At 43.2% G+C, this 23,784-nt stretch overlaps 1 protein-coding gene across 1 annotated transcript in view; it reads left to right on the top strand.

Moving 5' to 3' along the window:
• LOC310819586 (protein diaphanous homolog 3-like) overlaps positions 1–23,784 on the top strand; it is a gene marked incomplete at its 5' end in the record, with an annotated part of 212,911 nt that overhangs the window by 580 nt on the left and 188,547 nt on the right. The window contains 2 exons of the mRNA XM_083690891.1: positions 18,362–18,550; positions 22,700–22,804. Of these exons, the coding sequence (XP_083547017.1) occupies positions 18,362–18,550; positions 22,700–22,804 (294 nt within the window). The remainder of the gene's footprint in view (positions 1–18,361; positions 18,551–22,699; positions 22,805–23,784) is intronic.

Here is a 23,784-nt window from a genome sequence, read left to right on the forward strand (position 1 = left end):
AATGGCAGTAGACTTGAGAGCACCATGTCGTGCCAACTGAGATACACAAGACTACCATTTTTGGCTTGTCACCTGTGGGTTGTTCACGTTCCCCTTGCACGTTCTATGGACTTGATTGGGAAAATTTGTCTCCCTCCTTGTGCCAGACAGTGAGTGCTTACATATTTTATTCATATTTTGTCGAAGTCGGAGTTGAACCCATTGACATGCTCTACCAACTGATTCCCACCGGACCACTGCTCTGCATTGTCACCTGTTCATTATCCACCTGGCTGGCACTGAAGTTACTCTTATGAACTTTGTAAGAACTTCATTGGAAACATTCCATCCCCCTCCTCTCAGCAGATTTTTGCCTACAATGTTAATTACTTTTGACGAGTGACACGAAACTAATGGAGAAAGGCCTTGTCTGTGTCAGACTTTTAAATTCAAATTGAGTGCAAATATGCAATCTTAAGCGACTGCACAGGTTTGAAATTACTGTATGACTGCACATTCTGGGCTCCATCAGCCACAGGTTATGTCACCCGTCAAATGTAATTGCTAGCAGTGTCTATTAGCTACCTCGAACAAGATTAAACTTTTCATTTTTGTAAGTGTCTGACTCTCCCTAGGCCCAGTATCACCTGCTGCAAAGCTCCTTGCTCCTTGCTTGCACCCCAAATCTCTGTCCTCCGTCTCGGATAATGATATTGAGTTAATGCTGAGCAGTAATATGTTTCTAGAGAGATTAAGGTTCATAATGCAGGCAGGGGCGGGAAAGCAGCTGAACAGGCATTCAAGATCATAGAGATATTAGAGGGACATAACAGGAGATGGCTGCAGGCCTTTACACCACCGTGAAAGCGGAGGGCTTCGTTTGAATGGGAGTTCAGATCACTCTTTAGGGAATCTTATTATAAAACGCATACCAAGTGAAGGGTGTTGCCAACTGCCAACGGTCTTTCCATGCTGATGTCACCCAGGAACAATCCGCACAATGTGGTTTAGGTTTCTCCTAATGATGTCACCTTTTTATGAGTCCCAAAAGCATTCTAGAAATGTTTAATAGAGGAGTGGAGAAATGTTCTAAGTGCACTGAATTAATATTCCTCTTTCTTATTACTTGATGGTCTTGGCACCCATTTTTTCCATGGCCGTCAGCCGCCCTCCCTCCATGTGTGTATGTAGTGCTGTGACCTTCGTAATGCCATTAGTGGGATTTAGCCCATTAAGTCTGCTGAACGCAGGCCTGGCTGTGGTCACTGTCACTGGATGAGTTCTGACCAAGTGGAGGCAGGCTATGCAGTAGACAAGCGTATAGCTAGCTATGAGACCATGACTGCTGGTGTAGCCATATACTGAATCCTACTTATTTATATGATTTAGTCTGTAATTCTGTACCAAAATTTGCATTAATGTTTGTCCTATTTCTGCCAGCTCTTGGTTTCTTTGCCAGTTATGCTCTTCTCTGTGCTATAATCCTTATTTTTCTGTGTGTGAGGTATATTATTTTGATTGACATGATTTATGTTTTCTGAACCATATCTAGTCAAATACAAATATTTGCTGTCTATAAAATAATAATAATAACAAGCTTTTATTTATATAGCACCTTTCGTACATAAGAATGCAGCTCAAAGTACTGTACAATACAGTGCAAAAGAAAGAAAAGAGAACAGTTTAAAAACAAAAACAACTATAACATAATGAATCTATACAATAAAAGCAGCATCACTCAATCTAGTTGCAAAGATGTCAATACAATAAAATCAGCAGAGATAGCGGCATAGATAAAATGTTAATTGAAAGCTAAATTGAAGAGAGAGCTTTTTAACTGCCGCTTAAAGATGTTTACTGAGCTTGCTTCCCTGATTTCCTGAGGTACCCACAGTTTAGGGGCATAGTTAATAAATGCAGCATCACCAACTTTCTTTTGGGTTTTTGATAGTCACCTTCAATAAGCCAGTAGCAGAAGACCTGAGTGCTCTTGAGGGTGTAGAGGTTGTCAGCGAATCAGTAAGGTAGGATGGTCCCAGCCCATTTAATGCTTTAAATACGAGTAGAAGGACTTTGAAGTCAATTCTAAACGATACAGGGAGCCAGTGCGGAGCAGTTAAGACTGGAGTGATATGCTCTCTCCTCTTAGTTTTTGTCGGTAGTTTAGCAGCAGAGTTTTGAATTAGTTGGAGCCTGTCTGTAGGCATCTTGGGGAGGCCAGTAAAAAGTGCATTACAGTAGTCAAGTCTACTTGAAATAATAGCATGAATCAGTTTTTCAGTGTCCCGCTGAGTTAAAAACCTTGGCAATGTTTCTCAGATGAAAGAAGGCCGTCTTGGTCATCTTGCTAATGTGTATTAGAATTAAAACTCAGATCAGAGTCTAAGATAACACCAAGACTTGTAACCTCTGACTTAATCAAGAGAGTTAGATTCCCAACGCTGTTTCAAAGCATAAGCGTTTGTCTTTGGGGCCAAGTAAGAGGATTTCAGTTTTGTCCTCATTTAGCTTTAAAAAGTTATTGTTCATCCATTTATTAACAGCTGATAGGCAGTTAGTGAGGGGGCAAATGGCTTTAGTATAATGTGGTTCAACAGAGATGTATAATTGAGTATCATCCACATAGCTATGGAAGTTTACATTGTGTGCTGTGATAATATCGCCAAGCTGTAGCATATACAGTGAGAATAGTAAGGGACCAAGGCCACTTCCTGGTGCAACACCAAAACGTATAACATACTCATCCGATACATGATCTCCAAGACTGACATAGAATTTTCTCCCTGTAATATATGTACGGAACCAGCTTAGGATGCAATCAGAGAGACCAACGCAGTTTTGAAGACGATTGATGAGGATCTTGTGATCAATCGTGTTGAATGCTGCACTTAATTCCAAGAGAACAAGAACGGAGACCATATTAGCATCAGTGTTTAGTCTGAGATCACTGACAATTTTAGTGAGAGCAGTCTCTGTGCTATGATTAGACCTGAAACCTGACTGAAACTTTTCCAGAATCTTGCTTTCATGTAGGAAGGAGTTAATTTGATTATAAACCATCTTGCTAATAAAAGGGAGATTAGATATTGGTCTATAATTAGTTAGTCTCACTATCTAAATTTGATTTCTTCAGCAATGGTTTCACAACAGCTGTTTTAAAAGCGTCTGGAAAAAAGCCTGACTCTAGAGATGTGTTGATTGTTAAGACAGGGTTTGCAACACTGTCAAAGACTCGCTTAAAGAATGCAGTGGGGACAAGGTCAAGACAAGAGGTGGACGAATTGCTCTCGGCTACAGTCTTGTAAAGTTCTGCTGCAGAAATGCTCATGAATTTTTACATTGTCATATGCTTATTATGCATTTTATTATAAGGGTCACCAGTGTCAATAATCCCACCCCTAATGGTTATGATTTTATTGTTGAAGAATTTGGCAAACTCCTCACAATTCGAAGCAGAGGCTTGTAAGAGAAAGTCAGTAGAAGGGACAGGATTTAGCAGCTGGTTAATAGTTGAAGTTGAGAAATGTGTTTTTCTTGCTGCGCGTACTGCCTTTATTATAGTCAGCTATTGCTTCCTTATAAATGCCACAGTGAACCTGTAATTAGCTTTTTTTCCACTGCCTTTCTGCCAACGTGCACCTTCTCTTAAGCTCTTTAACAGAATTAAAGGCATCCACCATTTCATCTAGAAATCGATTTCGCACTATCATTTCCTTTGTTTTCTTTTGAGTCAAAGTAGTATCAAAAAACACGCAGAAATGGTCAGAGATAGGGATGTTAGATACTAAAAGATTTACCATGTGCAGCCCTCGTGACAGCAACAAATCTAGTGAATTCCTATGTTGGTGAGTAGGTTGAGTGACATGTTGAATTAGCTCAAAGCTGTCAAGTAAGCCTAAGAATTCAATAGTTTTGCCATCACTTTTTTTGTTTATATGAATGTTAAAATCTCCATTTAAAATGATCATGTCATATCTAGTGATAGCAATAGATTCAGTGAAATCCGGTACAAATAGTGATAGTTGCTTTGGTGGCTGATATATAGAGTAATGATATGTACTGTCATTTCAGCCTTGTGTTCAAAAGCAAGATATTCAAAGGAAGAGAAATTGAACTGGTTTGAGTATAAGACAGCAACTCCGCCTCCTCTTTTGTCATGTCTGACTGACTGAAAGAAATTGTAATTTGGAGGACATGTCTCAATTAAAGTTGCTTCACCATCATTGGTAGGCCAGGTCTCAGTTAAAAACATAAAATGCAGCTTTTTCTTAATTATTTTTTATATTAATAAAAAAACTCTTATTTGTTAGAGATCTGACATTGAGCAAAGCCATATTGATTGTGTCAGATTCAGTGATTTAGTTTGATGGCAGGTGAGTGTTAACTGTGAGAGGGGGGGTACGCCTTGGTGACTAGCTGCCGGGGGGTCATGGATTTAATGGCCATAGTGACGTGTTTCCATATCAGCAGTTAGATTCAGATAAGGGTTTCAGTCATCGCTGGAGGAGTGCCTTTGTTCCTTCGGTCCTCAGTGTCCTCCACACTGTTGGCTAGCAGGCTGGAATCTAGAGGTGAGGGTGGACTGGGGGGGGGGGGGTTGTTGACTGGTTGGAGTTTATTGTGTTCCATTCTGTTCAAGCTGTCTTTATCAGCTTGGGTGTCCTTCACATCCAGAGCTGGTTCACTTATCGTATCAGTTGACATTTGGACGGCATACAATATATTTGTTCCAATTACCTTGGCTCCTAGCCTGCTTGGTCAAAAACCATCTGCTTGAAAACGGTGTTTTTTCCCCCAGCATGAGTTGAAATTGTCAATAAAGGACCACGGGTAGTGTTCATAATTTCTGTTTGTTTGGTGACAGATGTAATGAAGGGATTTGTCCAGTGGGTGGTGCTCTAATACCAGGAAATTGCTGTGAGAGAAATGAGATCGTCCATTCAGATGCAGTGATACCAGAGATGAGGCTCTTCAATTTTCTCTTGGGCTCATTTTCAATGTGACAAAAAGCATGTTTACAAAATGTTCACAAAAAGATGGATTTTATTATAATGTGTAAATGTGTTGTGGATGTAGGATTTTGTTACCGTGCTGCTTTTTCTAAAGGAGAGTAGAGAAAGGAAAGCTATCACTAAGAAAGAAGTGCCTCACAAATAATGTCTTACTGTCACATCATGTGCTCTGAAAATGTCCTGCAGTCTTTAATTAAGATAATGTCTGTTTACCATTGTGATGTTTTTCACGCAAATAATTGCCAAGGGCTATCATTAACTGCAGAAAGAAACATGCATCAAATAGAAATTCTCTGTACTTTTTTCTCACATAAATGCACACTCTATTAATAATTAAGGGTAATTATTATTACCTGGAATAACAAGTCGTAACAAGTCTTTAGTGTTCCTGGAAATGTGTCTTACACACACACACACACACACACACACTAATTAATAATGAAGCCATCATCACAATTAAACCCAAGTGGTCCAATTAAGCCAGTCCAAAAAGCTCCACAATGCTCCATTGCCCAGATTAGGTGAAATGGGGAGAGCAGGTGTTCACATTAGTCCGGTGACATTCTGGTGTATCCTTCAGAAGGCATTGTCCTGGGTAGACCAGCCACCTGTCCCATCTGCCTCCCAGGAGAGAGGCTGGTGGGAAGGTTCCTAACCAGTGGAGAAACACAACACACGCAGGGTCAACCGAAACCACAGGAATTACCACCAATTACTGCCAACAGATTGATTTTGTGGTCCCCCGTGTGTGTGTGTGTGTGTGTGTGTGTGTGTGTGTCAGAGAGAGACATGCTGAGGCTGTTATTAGCAGGCCTGGCACATCTGGAGAGTCAACATCTGGGCTCTCCTGGGTGCTGTCCCCCTTCATCCCTCCCCCTCCCCCCCCGTTCTTAGAACCATGTCTCCATAGAGGGATGGATGGATGGATGGATGAGATTGGTTTATAATGGGGGTCTTAGGCAGGTGGGTTGCTACACAGAAGCCTGGGTGGGGAGGGCTGTCTTTAGAAGATTGTTGGTTCAGTTATTGAGATTGTCAACAAGATGTGTGCTTACGGTTTTCATAAGTACAGGATGTACACTTTATGATGCGTATGATTGATTTTCATATATTGCACTCAACATGCTCTCTAAAACCAAATATATCCATGCTGACGGAGAGGGGGAGAGACAGAAGAGAGGAAGGGAAAAAGAGAGAGAGAAAGAAAAGTTGGGAAGCTGGTGCAATGCGAGACAATAAATCTGGGCAGTTGGAGGTGAGGGGTCGAAAATGGAAGGCCAGTGTTCTCCTCATTGGTAGGCAGTGCACCAGCCTTGTGCTTATTGAACAGAACCGCTTCTGGAGAGGCAATTACAGGTTCTGCCAGCCCGTTCTCTTGGTTTATCACAACATGTCCCTCTGCAGCAATGGTGCAGCTTACACTCCCAACATTCCCCCAAATGAAAAAGATCTGACTCTCCAGATGTATGAAACACACAAAAAGGAAGGGAATTATCAAAGGCAAAGAAAGAAAGAAGCCTATTTTGTTGAAAGGAAAGGAAAAAAAAGTCAGCACTCAGATTCAATTGAATTCCTATGCAGTTTTGAAGTGTTTCTGACTTGTGTGGGCTACCTGAAGCATAATGATGGGTACTGTTGATATGGTAATTCACGGTTTCGTTTTTAATTCAGACGTTTTAACGGGTGGTGTGTCACGGGTGGTGTGTCACAGGCAGCAGAAGCTGTTGTTAGTTTGCTGGAGCAGAGCACAGGACAAACACACACGCAGACACACAATCACCTGTAGCCCTGGCCTTTCTTTCTCCCCGTCACCTTCACTGAGGCATGGTCTTTATGACTGGCATGATGAAAATCACTGCCTTTGCCGCTCCGCCCGCTAAAAGATTGTTTCCTGTTTCCATGGCAACGGAGAGGCAGCGCAACAAGGAGCATCCGCAGTAGCGCTGCTGCAGAGTGGTTGGGGCTAGGGCAGTCTCTGAGTTTCTGTTGGATTTCCGCTGCGTGCCAGGTTGTTATATTGGAGGCCAGAAGGAGGAGAGGGACGGGTGGGATATCACACCCACCCAACGTAGCTGTTGATGGTGCTTTGATGTAGAGTGGGCATGGGAAGAAGACCAGCAGTGTACTTGTAATTCCCTCTCCCTGGGCATTATGTTTGTTGTTGAGCTTCTGGTATTATGATAGACAGTGTGCATTTGATATTTATATGATATCAACAGCTTTCTTTCCAGTGGTATGGAAAGGACAGGACAGGTATCTACCAACAGGCTTGACTGTGCCCCCCCACCTCCTCCAACCACAGCTGCCTGTCACCTCTGTGATGCAGTGATTGCTATTCAGGCTAGGCCCTGCCGTTCCCTCTGCCTCTGGCACCCTGCCCTGACCTAGCTGGAGTCCAGAGTCCAGAGAGAGACGAGCTGTCAGTCCAGTCATTTCCTCTCTCACAGACAGACAGATAGCCTCCCGCGCTGGGGTGGAGGGGCCGCAGAGGTCCCAATCACCTTACTCACTAATATTAGATGCTAGAGGAGGTGATGCATGCAGCTCAGAGAGAGAGAGAGAGAGAGAGAGAGAGAGAGATATGCAGGGCAGAAAGCACCACAATCTATCACGCAATAAATGCTTAAGGCATTGTTTTCTTGTCACAATTCTCTGTTTTGTAACCATTGTATAAAAGCAATAAGACACTTGAGTCCGTGCTTTATCACGAATAAAGTCAGAGCCGAGGTGTCGCGCGCCCTCCGCTTCACGTCAGGCCTAACAACGGCCCTCAGCTGTGGCTTTATTCACGATAAAGCACAGCCTCAAGTGCCTTATATCCTGAATGTATTCCAGTCATGATGTTCCAAAGCCTCATTAAACCTGTGTTCCCCAGAGGGTCGTCTCGTTGAAATCCAACAGTTTTTTTGGGGGGGGAAAATATGATGAACTTTCTTCTTGACCAGGGTGATGTGTTTCATTATTTGTGTGTGCGCGCGCGTGTTTTCTAACTGCAGAGCCAGTAGTGTCAGAGGCGTGTGTTTGATTGCGGCTCAGTCAGGCCCCAAGGTTAAGACAGCTATCCAGCAGTGCCCAGGTGAGTTTGATCAAGCCTAATGGACTGCAATTGACATGATTAGCGGCCTTCCCCTTGATGGAGTAAGTTGCACGCAGGCAATGCAGTTGCACGCAGATTGATTCTAATGGGCTGCAAGTACAAGGCAGGGCCCAGTGGACTAAATCTGTTTGCCATTCATTCATACGTCTCCTTTCCTGCTGACCTTCATGCTAGCACGTTGTTGTGAGCTAGCGCTCTCTCTCTCTCTCTCTCTCTCTCTCTCTCTATCACTGTTTTTCATTGCCTGTGATGTACTTTAAATTGCCCTTGTTCTCTGACACCTGCTCGGGTTGTTATGGCGACTCGTCGTTGTAGACACAGTAATTGAAAGATGTGTTATCGTAGTTTAATTAAAAGGGAATATAGAGATAACCTCCTGAAGTGAAATGAATCCAGTGTTGTATACAAATTGCTCCCGGGTGTGGTGGCTATTCTTTCTCAATTGAAAGGCGTGATGGCTCTTAACCGGCTCCATGCCTCGGAATAGGTCACATTCCGTACATGCCCTGAATCTAAGAACAGCAGCAACAAACCCCACAGGAATGAGGAGCACAGATCTGCTTAGCGCTGCGAGCTACTAACTATCCAATCCATTTGTCCTGTTTTTGTCCCAGGCCCATATGCAGTGCTTTATCCGTCTTAGTTATTTTTATGTTGGGGCTGAGAACAATGGATGTTTTTATGGCAATAATAAACCATCGATATGATATTAATGAAGAATTGGTGGAGGGGGAATCACTAGGTCCAGTGTCTGTACTGGTTGGGTACTGCATCCTCCGTGCTGTTGGATCGGTAGGCTTTTCTGAGTCTCTATTGTTGACTTCTATAGATGAAAAGGGCCCTAATTTCGGTAAGCACACTACAAGTCAACCAGACTATATTCAACCCCCTTGTTACGACCCTCTCTGTTTATTCTCTGCATGTATTTATGTTTGAAGTGCACTGAATTGAACACGCATACAAAATAAATACCGTATCTCGAATACACATATCTGTAATTGAATGAAAACAGGGGTGGACTAACATGCATAAAATCCTAATTCTGTTTCGGCTGAAAGGCAGGCCGTTTGTGTTCTGTCAGCTGGGATATTTGGCAGAGATGGAAGAGAGAGGGTGTGTGCCATGTATATTTATGCTGAGTGATTTGCTGTAATGGGGTCCTCGACTCCTCGCATTATGAGAACTGGGTTGGTGAGATAAATCCGCTCACAGTGCAAATGTAATGCGCTTTAAAGGGGTGTGGATGTCATGAATGCACACAAGCTGTGTGTGTGCGTGTGCATGCGCGCGCATGACACGAACAAATGACCCAAGTGCACGAACAGATGACCAGAACAGAAGTTTAATGTGTTTCTAAGTAATTTCACTGTCAAATGACAATTCTTTTTTAACCTTTCATTACATTGTTCACCTCTCTGGTTCTGATTCAAAAACATGCAACGTTTCACAATAAAGATAATTGCAGTACCTATTCTATGTCTTTTTATAACTACATTTGAACTTGGACAATCTCTACAAGCCTGTAGTTGTTAGTATGTTTCCAATCCAAACGTAGTGTTTTTTTTAATGGTGCGATGGGTTTGTAATGGTCTCCCGCATACAGTATGTCCCTCCAGCACCAGCTCTGCTAGCCTATAGCCTCGTCTGCAGTGGCACCAGGTGGACTCTCCACCGGCTTATTGAATCATTGACATCTCCCGTACTGTCAGGCAGCTTCCCTGTGGAGACCCAAGGTAGCAGCCAAGCTTCTTACCCATCGAATCTGACCACACATGGGTTCTGGTGATGAGAAACACACTGTTTCTCAAGGAGCACTGATTTATACTGGTTGTTTTTGACATTTGTGGCAAAGAAGGCAGTTTATTAACAGAAATGCACGTGTTCACACACACACGCACGCACACACACACGCACGTGTTCACACACGCGCGCACATGTTCTCTCTCTCTCACACACACACACACACACCTCCTCCCCGTCATCATCCTAGCTGCGTGTGTAGTTGTGCTGCCAGTCTGTCTCTTATCTCCAGTACAAGGGCCAGGAGAATCACAGCAGGCAGGGACCTACAGGAGGATCAGAGAGGTTGTGTCAGTTTGGCTGTCGCATTATGGCCCCTCCATTATGACCACAACCACTGAGAGAGCTGTCCCCATCCACTCCCCCCCCGGGCTTCCCACAGCTGATACCATACTGTAAGCGTAGGTGCCTCCTTGTCCTTTGAAATTGGGGAAAATGGTCAGTCAGTTAGATTTAGATTTTTATTTTTATTTTTTATATTGCTAGGTTTACAAAAACGGGTCTCTGAAGTTACAGTCGGTGTCACAGGAGCAGGGTCTTACTTAAACTTTGTTCTATTAAGCAAATTACGGTTTGACAACTACTCTATGTTGATGTGATATCTGTGCTCCTAACAAGGCTGTATGTCTGTCTGCGAGCTAGGTCTGGAGCTGGGCTGTTGCCAGGGCTGCCTGGCTGATGAAGGCTGGCTGCTCTTTAGGCTGCTGGATCTGTTCATGCTAATCATGTGTGGGTGTGGGTGTGTGTGTATGTTGCACTCTGCTCCTCCACTCTTAAGGCAGAGAGACTGTGTTTCTAATGAGACGACTGCTGTCTCTCTGAATTAAAGCTTTTAATAGCATTTAATGTAGTCGGGAGCTGTTCTATCAAGTCCTCTGCATCTCACCCTGTTACACATGGGATTTTAATGAGTGTGTGTCTATTTGCATGTGTGTGTCGTGTGAGGGGGCGGGGTGTTATATAGGCTGCGTTCGATAAGAGTGAGATCCTGACTGCTTTCTGCTTTCGAAAATACCACTGGCAACACACACACACACACACACACACACCTTCTGCTGCATGCTGCACCCGAATGTGACCCCGATCGTTCTCAGTGCAGTTCTCTAGAAGACAACACAGCCGTGAACTCTGACCTACCAAAGCTCCGGTTTCTACCAGACGTCTGATGTTGTGTGTTTGTCCTCTGAAGTCTACTGAGGTCTGCACTGTAGCACCTTTTGTTTTCCTCGGCCTCTACAGGTGGCTCCTTAATTGGTTCCCTGCTTTGTTGCTTATTGTTATTATTTCATCAGACCTCCTGCTCTGTTTCTGGAGTGCAACGGGGTCAGACAAAGTAGCCTACTGGCTTGTTTTCAGTTGTGAATTGTTTGTTTTTGGAGGGGGGGGGGGGCAAATCATACAACTAAAGCATCCTAGCAAAGTGAATCACAAAAAACCTGAGCAAGAGCCAGATTAGGCAGTATAATCCTTCCTATCACAGGACACTGTAGTTGCACACGTATATATTTATATAGATAGGTGAACAACTGTTATGTATGTGTGTAGTCTGTCATCACAGATGCTACAGTAAACTGAGTTCCATACATTTGAATAATTTAATATTGCATAGCTTTAGCATGCAATATGCTTTCTTCTTGCCTTAGGCCTTTCACATTTAAGCCTGGTATTTCCCCCCCCCCCCCACTTGTGTTTCAGAGGTAAATCAGACGTCAGTTGAAACAGCATACAGTATGGCTGAGTTGCGTTATTGCAGACCCGTCCTCCGTCTCCATCTGATGTTGGCGGTGTTCTGACTGTGCGTTCGTGTTTGCTTTAGCTCAGACTTCATTCTACATTCACGAGAGCCTCTGCGCGTGTCTGTGCTACTGTGTCTGTCTGCTAACTAAGTACCAAGTGCCTGTGGGTGGATGGATCTGTCAGATGTTTTACCCCAGTGGTCCACACTTCATATACTAGCTGTCATATCATTAGGTATTCGTAGAAGTTAGACATCTTCTAATGTAGTTTGCTGGAAATGTACGTGGTCTCTGAGACTCACAGCTACTGTATAACTCTCTGATGACACGAGGCCTTCATTGATCAGCCAATTCTCCTTTAGTGTCTTAACTGTTATGACGAGTGTTAAGACGGCGTGCCTGATTTGAACAGCATGTCAAACTTCATCCACAGAGATATGTAACATTATAGTTACTAATCAGGCCTGTCAGTCATTTTGTCCTATTGGCTGAATTAGCGTGTCAATTAATTAGATATTGCCTGGCCTTGCAGGTTATTCTGGTCTCTCTGGGCCTTCCCTGACCCCTCCAGTGATGCAGCCTGTAGTTGCCTCATTTTTCCCCTCAGTCACCCTCATTTTTCCCTGTCAAAATAATCAAGTGGTGTTTTGTGTTGTTGTTATTCCTGTCTAAACGAAGGTCATTTCCAATCTGAGCGCCGGCTGATTGATCTCCAGCACCGCTGCATGTTTAGAAGCGAACCACGTCAATTTGTTGTGACTCATTTAATGAAGTAAGACTGATGGGGGAGTCGCATGGCCGCGCCTCCAATAACCAAGCCACCAAGCTTTCCCCGCGACGTGTGTGTGTGTGTGTGTGTGTGTGTGGGGGGGGGGGGGGGGGGGTGTGTACACTGCCTGAATTAATAGAGCATGTAAATGTTTGTGGGACGGTTGCGAAAATGTAGATTTGGAGTTTGACCGATTATAATGTGCACCATCTGGGGTGGTGCTCAAGCATTTGGAACAGGGCTGCTGTGCTGGTTGACTGCTAAATAACCCATTACTTCTCTAGGACTAATTGTCCCAACAGTAAAAGCCAGAGGGAAGGTTAGAGGAAGGTCGTCTTGGCTGGGGCCGAGGCAGTGGTCAACCGGTGTGTCCAAATGGTGGAGTTAAAATCTCCCATGTTGTAGAGATGAGCTTAATGGTGTTGCTGTGCTCCAGTGCTCTCTTCGCTCTGATTGGCCCCTTATGAAACAGTTATGCAACATTTGAATTTTAAGAGACGAGGTAAGTTTCTTCTACAGTAATTGGGATAGTTTCAAGTTTTTGTCTAGACGCCTACTTCCTTTGTGAACTTGGGAGTGGGACCAAGATAATCTGTACTGTCACTATGAAACGGTTGACAAAGCTGCCAGCAGAAACATGATAAAAGTTTTCCTGGAGAGTGTTGTGTCCTGGAGAGTATTGTGCAAAATTGATTCTGTTCCAATTTCGAGCATTGACAGAAGATGACATTTGATGCCTAATTGCTGTCAATTCTCAAAGCTGAAACATGACAATGCCAATGTTATGGTGCAGTGAGCCTCTCCACATTGTCACTCTGTAGGCGTGTGAAAGAGAGTTAGACAGACAGTAGCCTACTCCTTCCTCCCTTACTTGGGGTCAATAATTATGCATCCAATTATCCTGTCATATGTATATATGCACATATCTCTTCCCAACTCGGTGGGCTAATCGTTGAATTGATCTGAGGGGAGAGATATTACATCTGGACAGTCTTGGCTAACGCATTTCTTTCTCTCTTTTTTTTTTTCTCTCTTTCGTCCCAAATGGAACTGTGTAAAATGTTAATCCCAGAAACTCATTAGCCGGCAGCATTGACAGGTTAACATGTTTTATGCTTGCGCCTGCTGGATTTTATGGTAATTAAAACCTGTTGTATTGATTGATGCGTCTCTGGGCTTGTGTATGCCGCCGTGGCATTCCGAGACTAAACATAACCTTTCCTTGTCGATATTTTCATGCACAGATGGAAATAGTTGATTGCTTCCAGTCTTTTACCCACTCGGCCTCCTCTGGAAACGGCAGGGACTTGAGATTAGTTCCATTAACAATTTGATCCATTAGATTTCCACTGCTGTGAGTCTGTGGGGCTGTCTGATCCGCATGTAAGATGCCACTCAACTGAGCTGAAGGGAGACTGTAGTCAGACTGCTGTGGCGGGGGGTGAGGTTGAGCAGGAACAAGGCAGGATTAGTCGGGTATAAAGTAGTCTCGATCCATCCGTACCAGCAAATGCGTTATGTCTGAAAAATGGTGGATCCAGCTTTTGAGAAGGTAGAAACATTTTTTCTGGGAAGGGTCTTCTACAGACACACCTCTCCTCCCGACAAATTACGAGTTTGGGTAGGAGGGGCGCAGGATGAAGGAGGAAATTGGAAATTGCTGGAGACTAGGTATTAAGTACAGACACACTATCAGGGAGTTGAACATGTCTATGTTCCAAGGCTATTCTTTGTTATCAATAATGTTGTATTGTTTTGGAAAACTCTGTTTTGTTTTCATCACTAGTCTAACCACTGAAGAACGAGAGGCTGATGAGGCTGATGTTTTGTATGCCAGTTGGTTTGCTCCAGTCATTTCTCTACAAAAACCCATTCCCTGCCTCAATTAGTCTTGTTTGAGTAACATACCGACAGGCAGCCCATTTCAACTATAGGATTAATGCTAAATTGCCAGATTTGCATAGAAGCACAGTCACAGAGCAGAGTCCTCAGTCTGACAGTTGTTTAGTGGTCTGAATTGGCAATGGCAATGCACTCTCCTTCCCCTGAGGAGAACATTAGTCTAGCGTTTACACTCTGCAGGCCCTGTGAGAAATCAGGACTTAACCTAGCGGAGAATGTCCTCTGTTCTCTTTACACCCCACTCCCAACCAGGTAATAGGCCTTACATTTACATGACACAGACATCATGGGCTTAACTAGCTCTAAACAAAGGCTCAGGAGGCAGGTGTATGTTCTGTTGTTCACTTAACTTTACATGGGTCACTGAAAGAGTTGCCTGCCTTACATGCATTATAAACATTGTTGATGCCTCTTGCTCTTGCACTCTTGTTGGTAGACCTTTTGTAAACATTTACCATCACTGATATTGTTGCTCTACCACTCAAGGGGCATTGAAATTAAATATAATCCTGAGATCAAAATGTTCATTATCTTTTTAAAAATGTTTTGCAATGACAATCACTTCAGTATGACATCCTTGCATATCCTGATTATTTTGTTTTGTTTTTCTTTCCTTGTTTTTAGCATTTAAACATTAGAAACCTAACGGATGATGTGGTAAGACCTCCTTTTTGTTCCTTCATCAATGGTCTCTTCGTCCTTTCCAAGATGCCCAAGATGGACATTACCCCCGTTTCCTTTCTTTCCCCTCTGTCTTTACTAACAGCATGGACACAGCTGAATAGTGATGCAGCTCTCATCACCAGCGACAGCATAACACCAAAGACTGTTGTACTTGGAATGAGTGTTTGTACCTACAGAAGTCTCACCGGCCGTTCATCTCTCTCTCTCTACTCTCTCTCTCTCTCTCTCTCTGTTCACTAACAGTATTCTGTTTATACAGCAGTGTCTCTGCACCTCAGTCAGACAGGAGCCTCACTAGACTTGAGACTACAGTACTTATTCTTCCTTTTTCTTTCAATGTTTCCTGCCTCAATCATGCAATGTTTTTAAACTGTCTAACACGTCACGTCAACACTATTAAATCCTCACTGACATGCATGTGACGCAACACACATGGTGTATGTGTGGTTTGCAATGCACAGATCAATTGCATGTAATAGGAATCTAGTGCCTTCACCGTCATGCAATGTTCCACCATTGGAGAGGCATGACTTATGTAATGATTAGGTGGTGACATCGCTGGACATGGTCTTGGACTTCCTGCGCTAGGAAAGGTAGATTATTGTTTATCAGCAGCTGTTCTTGCCAGACATAGACAACAGTACAGATGTAATCTGCCAGTGGAATATAATTTGCGGGGGGGGCAGATTAGACAATTTGTCTGAATTTTCTGCCTCTGAGTCACAGCAAGGCAATCGACTCCCCATGGCTCCAGTGTTTTCACTTTCTAGTCTACTGGTTTGGATCAACTGCTTTATTGTGTCAAGGAATCTGTTCCCTTGCAGATAGTTAGTTGACATCCAGGTTTCCCTTATCAGGTCATCTATTAACAACTTATATCATCTATTTCCCTTATATCAACTCATCTATTAAATATGGTAGATGGTTAAGGTTAGGTGGCTTGGGCATGTATAGCTTCTGCTGGAACTGGCTCACTTGTCTTCATTGAGGATGTAACTGCTGATGGCAGCAGCAGATGAATTCTGAAGTTTACAGAAACATATTGTAAGCCCAAGTACAAGCAAAAATGCCTCCAAACCCATCATCCTACAGCAGGACAATGAGCCACAACATACTGCCATAGCAACTAATGGAGTTTTTCAAAGCCAAACAGTGGAATGTTGTTGACTGGCCAAGTCAATCTCCAGATTGAAATCCTATTGAACATGCATTTCACTTGCTGAAGAGGAAACTTGAAAAAAAAAAAAAAGGCCAAACGTCCTCAAACCAAACAACAACTGAAGTCGGCTGCAGTACAGGGCTGGCAGAGCATCACCAGAGAAGATACTCAGCGTTTGGTAGGGTCCATGGGTCGCAGGCTTAAGACAGTTATTGCAAGGATTGTCAACCAAATACTAAATGCATCATTTGGACATTTCATAAATCTGTCCCATCACATTTGGTGTCCTAAAATAGAGGGACTGTCTAAAAGGTTTTGTTAATTCTGAATGGTGAACCCATTATGTACACACACACCCTTCAAATCCAAACTTTTGGAGTTTAGAGCCAAAATAATTTCCATTACTTCCAGTGCCCTGCGTATCTCCCCTCCTCCTGCTCTGAAACCCTATTGCATAACATCTTTTCAAATCCCTGTAATCTTCACTCTGTTCCCTGTATCGATTCATCACCATGACGATCCCTCTCTGTTTGCCGAAGGGAAAACCAAGCCGGCTAATCAGAGCGAGTGATCACCGCATGACGCCTCCAGAGCAAACAGCCCGCTAAACCTTCACTCAAACGCCGTCATTTGGCTCCAAATAGATAAACAACAGAATACTGTCGGCTCAGAAAGGGGAACTGCAGCTAAGAATAGAGGGTTTTGTTGTGTTGATGGAGATGTTGTTCTGCTGTGCCAAGAGAGAGGGGACAGAGATGGGTTGTTAGGAGATCTCAGTGGGGGATGAGTTTTTCTGCCCCCGACCATTAGTGCGTAGGTTTTTCACCATCGGCTCTCAGAACGTAAGCTACATATTAATGATGGATACTGTTTTTGGAGTGGCTCTAGGGGAGGGGGCCTGGTGGGTCCCACCGCCTTGTTTGACGGTGTATATTAGTGTGGGAGGACCAAAGGGGCTCAGGGTGACGAAAGGAGCACTTTACTGAAAGCCCTGGATTAGGGGGGACAAGGGAGGATGATATGGATGGGGGGCCTGCTTCCAATGCACATTAGACATCAAAGCCACCAGAATGGAAGGTCAGAAGGAGGGATTGTGTTCTGATGCCTAAACCCCACTAACACCCCCCCCCCCCCCCCCCATTCTACCCCTCTCCTAATACATGTTTACACCTGTCTTTGTCTTTGATGCTTGTCTTTCGAATGCAACTGGATGGTGTAGCCTGCTGTTTGGGAGAGCTGGTCGGTGCACCACTTACTCCATTGCAATCACTACATTTGCAGTCTTTGTTTGGCTAATGAGGCCTTCAAAACTATGTTGGATACAGAATTGTTTACTATGCTACTGTATGTGGAAGATTATGTTCTAATAATAATACAATAAAACACATTTATTTCTTTGAATGTTTGGCACACACAGTCTTACACACATTATTATTGATGTCAGTTCTAGCTATAGGTTAGTTCAAGCTACAGTTCAGGATTGTCTTACAGGTGATCATTTGTCCTGAGAACACAGAAAAAAGTGATCTGTCTTAGATGTCTTTTAAGATCCATGTTGGTACTTCACCCTTCTGAATGATCCAAGCCAAAGGCTGAAAGTGAACCGCCTACTCATCACTTCCCAATGACATCTCAATCTCACATCCCCCCGCAGCCACCCAATGATAAAAGCAACCAGTTGTTGAACTAATCTGATCCTATTTCCTGAATCTTGATTATCTGTGGAATGCTCCGGTCCTCCCCTGCAGCAGGCATTGATCCAGGCTGGCTGATCTGTTCATGAACACACACCGGGTCGTCTCCAAGCCCTTTATATGAAAACATCCGAAATGATAGGCCACGTGTTTGGTAGATAAAAACATGAAAATCATTTTCAATGTTACATTTTCTTTTTCATCAAATATCTGAAGTCCTCAGATAATGTATGAATTATTGTAAAACGGATGGAAGGAAGGACTGTCATTTCAAGCTCAAACCTTTGTGTTTAGGTACGGCCAGTTCCGTTATGAGTTGTTTCGGTTTTTAACAACTTCACTAACACCCTTTTAACAAGTAGTTTCAACATTGTATGCACTAACAACAGATTTTCTATCAAGCAATGCCTCTGTGTGTCAAGTGTATTCTCAGTAACTTCAGCTTTGAAGGTGCAGCACTGTAGTCAGGCCAGTATGAGTACAGTAGACTACATCAACTTATTGTTGTTCCTGTGTTTGATCTCTCCAGCTGGACAGGTTTGCCAGTATCCGTATCCCAGGCACTAAGAAAGAGCGGCCACATCTTCCTCATGTCAAACACTCCTCCACCAGTGATTGGTCCTCGTCTTCCTCAGCTGCTGCCTCGGCCGAGTTCGAAGAGCTCTCCTCCAAGATCACCTCAGAGAAAGAGATCCTGGCTCTGTTTGAGAAGATGATGGTACGTCCAGTGATGAGCTCCAGGGCCTCTCACTCACTCATATACACACACACACACACACACACACACACTGACAGTTTGATATCTGATCTATAATCTAAAACCTGGTCTTGTTTGACCTACCATGATGAATATACAGTAGGGAAAATGATATCCAGTAGTGAGTGCAACACACACACACACACACACACAGCTGGTTATGGAAGCCTGATATATTGTGGTCTGCAGGTACTGCGAGTGCTTAGACGGGTTGGTTGGCGGGAGTCATGTCAGATATGCACACGCATACCTGGGTCAAAAGGCAGCTGTATTGTGTCCGGCCATTTGGTCATATCGAAGGGATCTGGCATATCGAGGGGTCTGGCAAACGCACACTGTTGATTAGTAGTAGTTTATTTAGATAATCGGTCATTTAATCAGTTGAAGCGGCGGCCATTCTCAAAGTAGTCACACATTTTTGTAGATAATGCTTTACTTATAAGCCAACACAACCAATGTGTGCCGCAATCATGGGCCAAAAACAGACAACAATCCACCCATCTCTACACAGTCTTTTCCATGTGTTTCACTCTGAGGAGTTAGAGCAATGACCCTGAAATTATGCTTAAAATGTTGACTTATTTCAAAATGCTAACACTTGTTACATCATCTTTTTCATTTGTATGGATGCTTCACTACTTCTTAAGCTTAGTGCAACCATGGCCAGTGAGTCATTCTGAGTGAATAAACCTGTCTTAATCCCAGTTTTCAATTTTTGTTCCTCACAAGTTAGTTGCTTTTACACAGTTTCCCTCTTACCTTTTGTTGCACTCAAGAGAACATCCAGGATAATGCCCCGTCTCTTGTTTTTCCTCTTACCTCTCACCTTTGACCTCCTCCTGACCTCCTGTGGGGATTTAAAAGGCTCCCAGTTGTGGGGAATGGTCTCCGTCAGGGATAGAACTGCTCAAGTCTCAGTGGAGGGAAATGTCACCCAGGATTAGCTGTCTGCTGTGTGGCTCTGACTGAGGAGATGGAGTCTGACACACACACACACACACACACACCTTCCCTCCTGTCAGCCCAAAGCATTGTAACAGACTCTTGTGGACAATTCCCAGAAAACGGGTATCTTTCAATGTGTAGGTTTAGTCACAGGGTAAAATAAGAGCCACTTTGACCATAGTGACAATGAAAGACAATTATGTGGGGGTCTTGTTGGGTTAAAGGGGAACAACTGCACATTTGGAAAACCCACAGATTCTTTTTTGCTATCCAGGATTAGATCATCTCTGATTTTGAGTAGCATTGGCGAAATCAGCCAGATCGATCTAATCCTGGATAGCAAAAAAATCATCATTCTGGAGCCAGATTAAAATGAATGAATTCTGATTCAGATTAAACATTTTGAAATACTGTGCCCTAGATATTATCTAGCTAAACCTCACCAGAAAAAAACAAACCACCATCAAGACCAATGTGAATAACAGTCCGCTAAGGTAACTGTCAAGCTACCATAGAACCTCACCACTATGCTAACACTAGCCTGTTCCCTGAGGAATGGCGGTACGTCACAGACTCTAGCATGAACCTCACCGCCATGCTAATGCTAGCTTGCCGGTTCCCTGAGGTGTGGCGATGCGTCACAGACACAAGCATGTAGTGTTGAGTGACGGGGACGGCTTGTGCAGTGAGGAGCTGGGTGCATAAACGCGGCCACAGCTCCTGTCATTAGTCACAGCAAGTGGCTAGATTCATGGCTGTGTCATGGAGGGATGACGGATCCAACACAGGTAATTGATGCCCTCCCTGTTCCCCCACTATGCCTCTGAGCCTCTCAGCCCCCCTCCCCTGCTGGAGGGACAGACAGGCATGCTGCTTCTTACATGACTGAAATGTTAAAAACGTTATCATTGGATGTTAAAGGACTGGGAGGGAAGTGGAAGCGGTCTTGTGTTGCAAATGAAAGGTGTGGGTTTATGCCGGCCATCACGTGTTGGGCAGCATTCATGATTGTCTTCCCCCTCACTCTCCAACCTTCGGTGTGTCCTTGGAGTTTGACAGTTTGGCCATGTATCATTTAAGTTCTGGTGAGCTCTGAGCATTTTCACCCTGTGTGTGCTTTGGCAGTTTTGGAACAGTGTTTTTTAAAAGATTACGGAAAAGGATTTGATGATTTGCCTTATACAGTGATGGGTTTAGCTATTGATTCAGAGAGAATTTTGAGGGCAGTCGCAGAGCAGGCTGTGTCAGCACTGCCTCATCATTAGCTCCCCATGGGTAAAAGGTTAAATTACTCTAACCTCCCCTACATGGTCTCTCATCCTTAAGGGCTTCTCTCACCTCTGTTCCTCTCCTCCAACAGAGAGGACTTCTAAAATGAGCTTTCTCCCTCCTTTTTTTGTCTTTCTTTCGTTAATCTATCCAATTATGTTCCACAATGTTTCTATAAGAGAATGATTGGATGGCAGCCCACAGAGACCCTGACCCAGGAGGGAGCAGAGGCTCAATAATGATTCTGATGATGGAACAGAGTTGAAAGAGAGACTGAGCCACCGTGTGTTCGTCAGAGATAAATGACACACCCCTAGTGGCGGGCTTGGGCTACTGAAGCAGAAAAGGGACTCACTACGAGACCTGAGGAGAACACACAGCTCTTTGTAACATTAATCTCTCAAACTTTCTAACTTCTAACTTTCTATCAGTGTTGGGGTTGATTTTAAAAATGAACACGCATGACCGTCCAGATCAAACAGTATTTTAAACTTTATTTTTCCCCACATCAGTCACTCAAGTAACCTATTTTGTGTTACCGTCTCTGAGCTATATTCATTTCCTCTGTGTCTCCTGTGTGAAACTTCTGCGTTTGCCAGGGGCAATGTCACCTTTCCGTAGCCAAAGCCCCTGAGAACAGGTGATCAGAGTCAGGACGGTAGAACACCGGACCCCCCTCTCCTCACGCTGCCTATTGCAACATACAAGTCATCTCACTTTGATACGCTCTCATACAAGCTCTCTCACATTGCCGTTTAGAAAGGCACCGCTGCCTTTGACTTTCCCTTAGGTAGGAGGGGGAACAAGTATAGAGTGTAGGACTGTTGAATGATGAATAGAATGTCTTCTGTCAAAAGGTTAAAGACAGATTTTGCACGGCTAAAGGCTATAATGCTTATTTGAAAGAGAAAGATGGCAATTTATGATATGGCCATGATTTGCTGCTACTTCATTAACTACACAGGTGTTATCTGTTTCAAGTTCAATTTCCTTTTAAATTGGAGGACAAAGTTTTAAGACATTTTGTTGAAACCTCTTAAGCAAACAAGCCAAGGATGTGGATTTGGAGTTATAGACTAGATTATACTCTAGCTAACCCTTCTTTTTAGTTATTTTTTTCTCTTTTCCAGGTGTGTTATTCTGAGAGAAGGCCATACAAACTTGATCCTTTGTTTAACTGATGCCCCGCTACACTGTCCCCTTCCCCCACAATAATAACACAAATAAATATATATGGTTAATGCATTAATTTCTGGTCGGCCAGCCCAAAGCGTAAGCGATCATGTATGGCCCCCAAATACAATAATTTATTTTGGATTATTTTCTAGTTATTATTTTTGCTAGGTACAGTTTGAGCCACAAATGTGAGCTTGCTTCAGTGCCAGCTGAATTTTTGTAGCTCCACATTTGTGCAAGATGGACACTGGCCATGGTCTGACTGAGGTGTTGAAGGGGCACTGTTGTATTTTAGGAAAGACAGAAGTGCACGTTATTTCATCATGAGGCTACAGTTGAATAGGTTTTTTAGGTTTCAGGTCAAGCATGGCCAATGTTTAAATTATAGCATTTTCATTAAAGCCACAGTCTGTCATTTCCCAGTAATTTCAAAAAATGTATACTGTATAGGCCCACCTCTGGATTTGGATAAATATAACTTCATAGCACCAACAACTTAAGCTAAGACTCGCCTAGTGACCCCACATTGATTAATTTTAATGCATTTAATAGTCAGACTGAAATGTAGCATAATATATCTTGTTACACTTTGATAAGTTTTTTAATTAAATCCGTTAAACAATTAATAAAGTTTGCATGGCCTAGCTGCAAAATATATTATTGACACTTTTAACCATTTCTTCTCCTCCCTCTCTCTTTCTCTTTCTCTCTGTTCCACAGGAGGACATGAACTTGAATGAGGACAAGAAGTCTCCTCTGAGGGCGAAAGACCTCAACACCAAGAGAGAGATGGTCATCCGATACATTGTTACTGCATCCAAAACCGTAAGTGGAGAATTGGAGAAAGAAATGTTATAGCCTCGATTACTCCCTTTTTTAAAGTCAGAAACGTTAGTTAAAGTGACAGCTTACTGAAAAGCAGTAATAATGACCCATTGGTTTCTTCATATTGTATTTGTTCCATCTTAACGTACTGTATATTGCTATTGTTCTACTCATTGTATCTGTTTCCCAACCATAAAAAGGCATCTTCGTTCATTTACAACACTTTGTAATTCATAGCTGGGAGAACGTCTCTTTTTAAACTAAAAAGGTTTCTATTCCAGACACGTGTGATTTTTCCTTTATGGAAACATCTTGTGTCATGGCTTCACTGCATGATGTGGTGTGCTTGATATGAGGGTTTGCCAGTGGCATAAAGACAGTGTTTAACTATGACTGCTGCTGTCCTTTGTTCCTCAGGCAGACAATCAGAATCTGAATTCTTTTTTTTGGCCAAGTATATTTGCACATACAGGAAGTTGACTTGGTAAGGTTGGTGCATGGAACATTAAGAAACAATATACAATTTAAAAAATAAATAAATATATATATAAGCAAAATATTAACACAAATGACAAAATAGCAACAATATTAACAAAATAGCAATAACAAATGTATCAAATAGAACAATAAAACAATACATTTTGTAGGCTGTGCGAGGCTAAGTGGCAATGAGGCTAGAGGCTGTGAAATGAGTATGGAGCATGTGCACTATAAATTAGAATGTTTTTAAATAAATATAAATTACACTGTGAGTGCATTGTTTGTGTGTGTGTGTGACATGGTGGGTGGAAGTCCCAGAGTCAGTGAGAGGCAGGGAGCTTGTTTGTGAAAGGGGAAGAAACTGTGAGGTTTTGGTCTTGATAGACCGGAACCTTTTGCCGGATGGAAGTCTATGGAAGAGGTGGTGACCAGGATGGGAAGGATCAGCGATGATCTTTCCTGCTCTCTTACTGGTCCTGGAGTGTAACAGGTCCTGGAGA

The sequence above is a fragment of the Argentina silus genome (genome assembly GCF_951799395.1).
Source record: "Argentina silus genome assembly, chromosome: 19".
Lineage (NCBI taxonomy): Eukaryota > Metazoa > Chordata > Actinopteri > Argentiniformes > Argentinidae > Argentina > Argentina silus.